This window comes from Taurulus bubalis, assembly GCF_910589615.1.
Source record: "Taurulus bubalis genome assembly, chromosome: 19".
NCBI lineage: Eukaryota > Metazoa > Chordata > Actinopteri > Perciformes > Cottidae > Taurulus > Taurulus bubalis.
This window is the reverse complement of record NC_136607.1, coordinates 15,882,974-15,892,968: the sequence shown is the minus strand read 5'-3', so window position 1 is coordinate 15,892,968 and position 9,995 is coordinate 15,882,974. Positions and strand designations below refer to the sequence as shown.

General features: G+C 40.9%; 1 protein-coding gene across 1 annotated transcript; it reads right to left on the bottom strand.

The window, feature by feature from the left end:
* Positions 1-211: 211 nt before the first annotated feature.
* On the bottom strand, positions 212-8,170 carry prune2 (prune homolog 2 with BCH domain). The gene is made up of 10 exons (XM_079234846.1): positions 8,047-8,170; positions 7,730-7,930; positions 6,873-7,046; positions 5,023-5,125; positions 2,752-2,883; positions 2,549-2,635; positions 1,929-2,027; positions 1,795-1,833; positions 1,323-1,373; positions 212-1,190 (listed from the first exon to the last, which is right to left on the bottom strand). The coding sequence occupies exons 1-10, from the start codon at positions 8,099-8,101 to the stop codon at positions 1,160-1,162; spliced, it is 972 nt and encodes a 323-aa protein (XP_079090972.1). The 5' UTR covers positions 8,102-8,170; the 3' UTR covers positions 212-1,159.
* Between the last annotated feature and the right edge of the window lie 1,825 nt (positions 8,171-9,995).

Genomic DNA, 9,995 nt, shown 5'->3' with positions numbered 1-9,995 from the left:
AATTTGACTAATAATGGTATTTCTTTAGCTTTTCTATATTCCCATATGTTTGCATTTCAATTGGAAAATATGTTCTGTTCAAATAAAGTCTTGAAAAAAAGATGTAGTACAGACTAAGCCATACCTTTTATTCAACAAATCACAATGGAAACTGATGACGTCGTTTAGATTTCAGTCCATTTATTTGAATTACTAAACAGTGATCCATAATTTCTTTGCACATCCTCAATATACCACTGAAGACTCATGGGTAAGAGGACAATCCGTTATCTATGAGGGGACATGCACAAACACACACATGCGTGTGGACACACAAGATATTGTGCTTTACAGAAATCCCATCTTTAATTTACTGAGGTTTTATTCTTAATGATCCAAGAGCAGCTGAAGAGATGATTCCCAGTCTATGTATCTGAGAAAGTAATTAAAAATACACACACGCTTGCAGAGCTAATAGGACATGCTCTGACACCGCGCTGATAACTTGGTTTCTTATTTAACTTATTCCTCTTAAGTATCAGATAGACTCTATGACGTTCAAATAGTTTTTGTTATAGATTTGTTTCCCCCAGTTTTAAAACAAGAATTAAGGAGTGGATTGCTTAAATGCAGTAGTTGGTCATCTATGGCACAAGGTTTTTTTGTTTTAATGGCACAAGGTTTTTTTTGTGTACACGATGTGCTTTTATTGTAGATTGCTGACACACAAGTCGCCCGTTTATCTGAAATACTGAGTGTGTGACCAGCAACGGGTGATATTATTGCTTCACTGCTTCTCATGCACACAACTACAACACTATAGACTCTACAAATGGAATTGTGCAGTGTACGTCTGGTGTGTAATTGCATTTCCTACTCCCTACCGTGAACAACGATGCTACTCTGTAGGTGCTGCCAAGCATCACGCTTGACTATATAGTTCTCTGGATTGCCAGCGTTAAGGTACAGTAGATGCTACAGCAGCCGTAAAGAATGAGTTTTAACAGGAACTATTGCAAGTTTTGTTTTCATATTAAACTCCAGTGTCTAATTCACACACACGCACACTGACAGACACACAGACACTAGCTTTACAAGCCTTTGTTTTCCAGCTTCACCCGTACAATACAACAGTGACTTCAGAACATCGAGGTAACCTATCCATTTACTATGCTTGTGTTTAAGAGCGGCTGGCACCGGCAGCATCTGGTCTGTTGGGAAGACGAGAGAGCAAAACGGAGACATTAAAGATGGGTGTGTTTATGTGTTGGTGACAGAAGAAACATGGCCTTGTGTCAGCAGTGTGTGTGTGTGTGTGAACTTAAACATCTCAGAGAACTTACTCTGTTCTGCTCGCTGCTGTTGGATCCAGTCCAAGCAAAAAGCTATTCCTTCTTGAATGAAAGAAGAAAATAAAGTGGTTGTTAGAGCAGAATTTATTGTTGGGAATTTTAAGATGTGCAATTTATGATACAATGCACAATTAATCAGACGGCGAACCGTGTGTGAATTCTACAGTGCCGTTCCAACATTTATCAGTGTAATAGATCACTCTGCAATAAGGACTGGCTCATTTATTTGTCTGTAATGATAAATGAGACGTAAGCGATGCATTTAGCATCTTTAGCAACTTTTTTCCCCCTGTGTCCTTCCTGTAATTGCAACCATAGCCAAATCCAATTGGTCCTCATCCAGCAGAAGAGTCCCTGTGATCTAAAAGTGAGCCATCTGATAAATGAGTGCTCCAGCCATGGATAAAGCCGAGGCTGGGGGCCACCGCCTTCACAGAGGGAAATAATGAGAGTAAATGCTTACTTTGAGTTCTCTGCTGCTTCCTTCAGTTCCTTGTCAAGTCTAGAGGTGAGAGTTCAAATGACAAGATGAATGTGAAGTAATGTAATAAGACAACTGAGGCTTTGAGTTAGTTGAGGGGGGTTGGAGGGACTCACCTAATGATGCACTCTGGGATCTGGATACAGTCCATGGGGATGGATTCGTGCAGTTCATCCAAACTGTTCACATACTTAATCTTACTGCTGAACTTGGTGCTGTGACAAGAGCAAAACACACACGTTAAAAAAAGGGCAATGACGGGCACATAAATGGCACAGTGAAAGTAACCAGCTTGGCATCAGAGGAAGTGAAACTTAAGTAGTTTAACTGTCATTTGGTGAATAGTCTTCTAGTGCACACCGATGGCAGGAGTTACCATGCGAGATGCCGCCTGCCCATCCGGACTATCTAACCATTCATATGCCTCACATATGGTGTATTGCCCATCCTCTGATTTAAGGAGCCACAGTCTCCAGAAACAAACTAAACAATAACTACTTTCTTTTTTTTTTTTAAACCTAAGAATTTACTTGGAGCGCAAAATAACTTTTAAGTATTGTTTCTCTGGTGTCTTCAAGTCCTTTGCCTTTGGAGGGCAATATTATTGTCTGTACAAATTGTCATGGCAATCCATCTAATGTGAAACAGATGTTTCAGCTGCTGGCCGACCAATAAACATCACTAAAACCTAGAATATCACTGCAATCCCTAGAAAAGAAGATGGGATCATGTTTACCTGATGAAGGGCTTGGTAACGGCGAGAATAGTCCTGATAAACCACGATGGATGGAGAATAATGAAGGATTTCAAATTCTTCCTGAGCCTGAAGACAACACCATATCACATGTTAGATGAGTTTATGTTTATGTTACATTTTCACTTTCATTCATCATTTGCAAGTTATGTCTCACAAGATCACGATATTATCATGTAACAGACCTTCTGTCAATCATCTGATAGCATTTCTTCAGCCAACCAAGGCCAGGCATTCTTCTGTGGGGCGTGGCTCCATTCAGGTACACGATCATGTAGTCCTCGGCCACCATCAGCTCCAGAGTACTGATCACATAGCTCAAGACAAACAAACACACAAAGACTTAAACTCACTGGCTTTGACTTCTACCTTCAGAATAATTAGAAATACAGCAGAGGCTGATGGTAATGCCATTAGGTATTTGGTGATAAATGATGACATTTGGACAAAAGTTATACCAATCCATCAGTAAGGGAAGATGAATGTCTGGAAATAATTTCACGGCAATCCATCCAATAGTTGTCGAGATATTTCCCTCAAACCCACAAATATCGACTTCTTGTGCGACAAAGAAGCACGAGGATAACTCAAGTCAGTTGGATTAATCTTCCGGGGAACCATGAATGTCTCTACAAATTAATCTAATAACTGTTGTGATATTTCAGTCTGAACCAAAGTGGTGGATCGACTGGCAGACCTATGTTGCCATCCATAGAAACGTTGCCTAAAAACTGATGGATTACCACGAGCATGGCTAAAATTATAAAAACAAGTGTGGAAATACAACTAACTAGAATAACCACCTGGCACAACATGTCATCACATACAAAGTGATGACATTTTGAACAGATTTGTGCCAAATTTCCCTCTAGGTGTTCCTGAGATATCAAGTCCACAAGGATGGATGGACAACCCCGGCACGCAGGCATAACAATGTGACAAATACGTCGAAACCATGAGCTAGTGTGTAGATGAACTAGGACAATAATATTGTAGTTCTTAAAATAATTCATCAAAACAGAATATTTCATTGCGACTATAATATTGCAGTACATCATACCCTTTGCAAAAACTCTCCCATTTCTGCCACTGTCATAAAATGACCAGAGAACCAAAAGAAAAACAAAGTCATTGTTGTTCACATCATGTATGTTAGAATGGTGAAACGCAAGAGCAAGAAACGTAAAATCTGGTTTTGTGACTCTGAATCCCAACAATATGAGGAAATGTGTCCGGAGAACTAGCATTTCAAGAAATGTCTCTACTCTGATGTAAGCTATGAGAAATTGGTACAAATGTTGCTTCATGGATGAGCTGATTTACTTTGAATTTCTCCTCCTTTTAAATTCTCTTGCATCCATCTCAGCAACTCAATCAGACTTCTACCTTTATAATAATCCAATACTGTGAATCAAACACAGATTTATTTATTTTTGATCTCTTTCTCATTTCCCCCACCTTCTCTCATTCCTCTCGGTCAGCAGGGAACTTTGTCATATCCTTTGAAAATAGTTGACACTATTCTCAGCCAACATAGTCCGCTTTAGTGTCCTCAATAACTCTTTCTTCAATGTCATTCTCCAGCTTACAAATCAACACTGCTGATCCACTCTGTTTCGTGACTATTGTGATCATCTTCCACTGACATCAAGCTGCATACCATTCACCTCCCAGCTATAGTGAACTCCTCCTCGCGAGGATTCAGACCTCAAGCCATCTGGCATCAGAAAGTGCAGACGCTATGGTTTACCTCCTTTCATTTCTATCCAAAACTCTCAGATATGCCAGCTTACTCAATATCTTTCACAGAACAGCCTGTGGGATCCCAATCACCCTGTCCAAGCATGAAATGCATCAGTGCCAGCGCCACAGTGAAGACATCAACATGGGAGGTCTCCGCACACATGCTGGACGATCACTTTATTTCCATCTCTTTATTGGAGTAGTTTTCCCTGGGCAGAGGTGCCATGGCAGATTTAAAGTATTAAAAAACATCATCAACATGCAGAATACTATTTATAGAGATCAAAATGCATCTTTTGAGGGTGGTCCCTGGTGCCGTTTGCTTTGAATACATTCAAAAAGGGTGTCACCGGGTCTTAAAATGAAACAGAACCCGAGATGCGTCATTACAATAGTCTTCAGCGATGCTAGCAGCTCTGTGAGACGTTGTTGCTTCCGAGCTACATGTATGCTAGCATGCAAACAGGCTCGCAATGTCGATGCTAACAACCTGCCAGCATGTCAATGTTAACTTGTTAGCGTGCAACAACAAAAAAAGCTAAATTAACACTGGGAGCAAATATGACTTTTCCACTAGCACCACCATGAGGTCTGGGGACCATGAATGACTGTACACGTACGTGTGTGTGTGTGTGTGTGTGTGTGTGTGTGTGTGTGTGTGTGTGTGTGTGTGTGTGTGTGTGTGTGTGTGTGTGTGTGTGTGTGTGACTCACAGGAAGAGGTTCTCCATGATTTCATGGTAGTCCTCTCTGTCACTGTCTGGCAGGAAACAGGCAGCAAACACGATGATGGCATTCACTCCGTTGCTATAGTAGCCTTGATTAAAAAAAAAAAAAGTAACAAGGGTTAACCTGATTTTGTCCCTTTGTTGGTGCGAGCTTAGCCTTAATTAGCATAGTTTTCATAACTTGATTGCTTCCATATTTTCCTCTTTTTTGTTCAGTTTATCTGCCAATCTGCGTCTCTTTTGTCTGACTGTCTCTCCGTCTCGTTTCCTCTCAGACTGATGATATTTCCTTTCATTCGAAAACCCATTCATCACCAGATTTGGTGTCACTCAGACTAAGAGTCTTTTATGTAAATGACAGAGCATGTGATATTTTCAGTGACAGCCGTCTCTGTTTCCATGGGATGGTTTCACTTAAGCACACAGCACAGTGGGAAGAAGATGTGCCCCCTGCCCACAGCAGCCCGGATGGTGAAATATTAAAAGAAAAAGCCACTAAAAGTGTTTTAGCAAAGGGCTGGTGACCATTAGAAAAAGCCACAATGCTCCCTGGCCCTCTTGGTGTTTTGTTGAACTGAAAAGTCAGTTAATTAATTAGTGGCAGAAAAATAAGAGGGTACTATTTTAATAATCGATTACATTTTTTATTTGACGCAAGAATGCCAAGAAAGTTTTGGTTATAGGGTCTCAAATGCGAGGCTTTGCAGCCTTTATTTTATTTTCTGACATTTTCTGAAATGATTGATTAGATTAACTGAAAATGAAAATAATCATTATTTGCAGCCCTGGTGTTTTTAAATCAGGTTGTGCAGAGCGCCATCAACACATTCCCACACACAAACCCGTCATGTTCATGCTGATGCAACTGCACCCATTTCTCCAATTATTTTGTTTTTTATTTGATTGGGCACTATTCACCCTCGAGAGTTGTGAGGCCAACTTTAATCAAACGGTGTGTATTGTTGTCAAGTTGGCAATTTTCAACTTGAATCCTATTGTTCCAATGTGCAGAGGACACGTGAAAACCTCCCCAGTGTTTTGTTTGTGGAGAGTTCCCTTTCTGCTGGCCACTAGATGATGTAATGCTCATCAGCCGGCCTTAACTGCCGCCTGTTCTTCCTCAACTTGTGGTTGGCCCGCCTCCAAGGCAAGACGGAGCGTTTTTCAAAAGGAGACATCTTTCTGCCGTCTCGTTCGCCGAGACGTGACGGGCGCCAGCTCCGAAACAATAGCTGATTGTGATACAGCAGACCGCAGATTACGACTTTTATAATATGCTGTTTTTTCTGGAGTCAGATTTTCAGACCTGCAGTCTGTGCTCAATCATTAAGTATTCCCATATTAATTCTGCTGAATAAATGCTGTCAGTTCCAGATATTTTTTAATCAAATTGGTTGTTTACTTCTGTTTCTTTGTGCCAACGCAACACTTGCAATTACTACTCAATGTTGTAGGGAGAGTATTGAAGGACTATCTTAAAACCTATTAATGCACCAACCTTAACTTTATACTGAAATAATGTTATATAAAAAATAAAAAAAACTTATATTTTCAACCTCTATAATGGGTGCGAACTCAATACAATGTTTATATTATAATTCCACCTTTACTACAGCGAGTTGCATTAGCTTGGACTGGTTAATTCTAGCATCTGGAGAATTATCTGTAAATAAAAACTCATTACATCATATTTTAAAGCCCCAAAATGCAACGGTGGAGGTGATTAGTGTCTGCAGATCTTCTGCTCAGGATGCGAACAAACTCAGCAACCGATTTAAAAATATTGCTTCTGTACAGACAATGTGTCAGATGATGCTAAAAGGCTCTTTAAGTCACCTCCATGGGAGATGACTCTCATGTAGGGCTCGATGACCTTCATGTTGATGCGGTGCTCCTGCTCCCCAATGACAACCGTCCTCCATAGTTTGCCATCCTGGCGCTCCTCCTCAGCGCTGTATGTCGGGATTGGATTGTAAGACTCACTTTTCCCGCTCCTATTGGCGTGGGGGTCTGATGAAAGAAAAGACCAATGCTGCGTTAAAGGCACACGTGCTACTAACATCATTGGGGGAGGCTATGCTGAGTTCAAGTGTCCCAGTAAGGTTTAGGACCCTAAGACTGAAGCAGCTAAATGGAATTCAGCCATCAAAAAAGGGTACCGGTAAAAAGATTTAGAGGTGACATATTATGAACAACTCCCTTTTTCAGTGCCTGTGCAGTGGAGTGCCTGCTGACCCACAAACTGTGAAATGAGACAACCCAGACAGGTTTTTTTCTCTGGGCGGCTGAGGTCAGAAAACGTGTGATTCAATAAGCCAGTCAGATCTGGCTCCTCTTCCGGTGTCACATGCAGGACTCCTATCGGAGTGTCTGCTTGAAAAACGAACTTTGCAAAGACACGTCACGTTTTTTCTCGCATGCCAATCAGAGCAGCCTTGGCTTTTTTTGGGGTGGGGCTTAAACTGACAGGCGCTAAAACAGAGAATATCAGACAGAGGGTGAACACAGATACATTCAGAGGGACAGAATAAAGAGTTTTAAAAGAGCAGAAGTCCAAAAATAAAAATATGAACCTAAAGATTAGCACGATATGCCCTCTTTAAATTTATAGTCAACCTTTTAGGAATTAGACCAACATAATAAGTTAAAATGGCTGTATCAAACTGACATTGTTTTTTTCCTGAATGACCCACCTTCCCAGTCCATCTCATGGTCCGTGTAGTCGAGGTAATCCCCCTCATCAGGAGTGTCCAGGTCATCGACATTAATGTCAAGATCATCTGGCGTCTCCCCCAAGTCATCCTCGCTCTGGTCCAGTGACAGGCTGATTCGAGGGGCGGAGAGCTTTTTTCTTTGGCTCAGACCTCCTTGCAGGGGAAGAGAGGTAGGCGGGACTACAAAGAAACAATACATAAAACAGTCACTTGGATCTTTTAGATATCAAAAACTGTTTATTTATTTTTTCAAACTGTTGGTTTGCTTTAACTCATGAGCATTGACTCATCCTCACCTGGTCTGCCTTCGCCCCCCTCAGAGTTCATTTTACTCTCTGATGCCAGGTCCATCCCCACGAGGACCTGTGAGAAGATAATTACAGTTATTAAATATGATGCAACAAAAACCTGGAGAGTATCCCGACTATGGTGAAATGCAGCACCTGTGATTCCTCTAATCTCAATCTTCATCTGATTTTTGAATGAGGAAGTGAGGTTGAGGAAGTGACGTTGTTGAATTTGTGTCAAACATTAAAGCATAATTTAAGTAAGTACATTTGCTCAAGTACTGCACTTGAGGGTTTTTATTTCACAAAATGTATGTGATTGAAGATTGTACATATAAAACATATGATACATTTATAAATTATGATGTATTGTTGCAGATTAAACTTCACGGCAGCATATCAAATATTTTAAATGATTTATCTTGATCAACAGTAAAATGCTACTTTCACATTAATAAAGCAGTAATATTAATAATAGTAATAATAATAGCATAACATTTACAGGGGACATTTTCTGCATTATGACTACTTTTACATTTTGATATTTGATAACTGCATTTTGCTGATAATATTGCATACCTTTTACTTAAGTGGCATTTGTAATGCATGACTTTACTTGTAATGGAGCATTTTTATTTTGTAGTCTTGCTACTTTCACTTAAGTAAAAGAAAACCTCCACCACCAAAAACTACTTTCCTAAATGTTGTTTGGACCACAAAGTGGAGCTAGTTTATTCGTTTATTGCACACAACACGTCAAATTGGGTTTGAGGTCATTTAGAAACCCTTTCACCATCATATAGTTTGTCCACCAGAGAGCACTGACACGTTTATAATGTGCCGCTGAGTATGAATATAATTCTTAAAAAAAAAAATCCTAGAGATCCATATGGACATCAACATTAATCTTGTGTGTTCATGTTGAAAGATGACATCTTAATCAGACATCACAATCAGTAATGGCCTCAAAACCTCCAGCATCTGTCGGGCTATACTACAAGAAACCCCCCACACACCAACATGTGCGAACACATGGTGTGTAGGGAATTTTTTATACTTAATAATGTATGTATACCACTGATATATTTCCACAGCAAAGAGAACAGAGGGAGCGAGACAAGAGTGGCAAGGTGGTGATGGGAGGGATGAAGGAAATGAGAAAGATTCTGAGGTTAAAGGTCATCCTCCCCAGGGAATAATCCTTCTATTCAAACTGGAGGAGGGGGAGGGTACTGAGGGGTGGGAGAACAGGGGGGGCAAGCTTGTTACATCATGACATGCTCATTCCCCCTCCTCGCTGTCTTCTCCTACCGCTGATTCAAATCGAATGACTATGCGCACGCATGAGCACAGATTGGGCAGAGATGCAAATTCACAGTCAGTCACGTGTGCTCATTCGCATGGAAAAAAAGAAGCATCCTTGTTCCTCTTACGGACACACTGCCCGGAACGAGGAAGAGGGGATTGTATAAACAGCTGCAACAGAAAGAATTCTCACGGCTGAGTCTCGTGCAGATTACATAATGCTGACGGATCACAGAAACATGTACAGTATGTGTGCACACAAACACACCCACAGAGAAAAACAAACATACAACAACACTCTATCCGACACTGCAGAATAACTAAATCAGCCTCAGCCGTTATGTGCATCCTCCATGGAGGATGCTGAGCTGCTTCAGATCCACTTCAACAGCACAGCATCACAGTGCTGATGACAGCAGCCCCTCCCTCACTCTCGCTTCCTGTCTGCTGGCTGTGAGGGAAAAAAAAATTACAAGAACATATCCCTTGATCTTCTTTTTGTCTCCGTGGAATAAAAGCCATTTACTCACCGCTGCTGGGAATCTCTGTCCTTCTGCGTCTCAGAGCATGGATGTACTTCCAAGTTCCCTGCCTATTTCCTTTTCTCCCAGCCTCTCGATGGAGATGCTCAGCTTACAAACAGCTCACAGCTT

Bases quoted from the DNA above. Each gene is read 5' to 3' on its own strand.
- prune2 (XM_079234846.1), bottom strand. From the start codon at position 8,101: ATGGACCTGGCATCAGAGAGTAAAATGAACTCTGAGGGGGGCGAAGGC. The intron at 2,884-5,022 runs GTGAGTCACACA...GTTTGTCTTGAG, and splicing joins ATCATGGAGAACCTCTTCCT to CTATGTGATCAGTACTCTGG. The intron at 1,834-1,928 runs GTGAGTCCCTCC...TCTCACCTCTAG, and splicing joins ATCCCAGAGTGCATCATTAG to ACTTGACAAGGAACTGAAGG.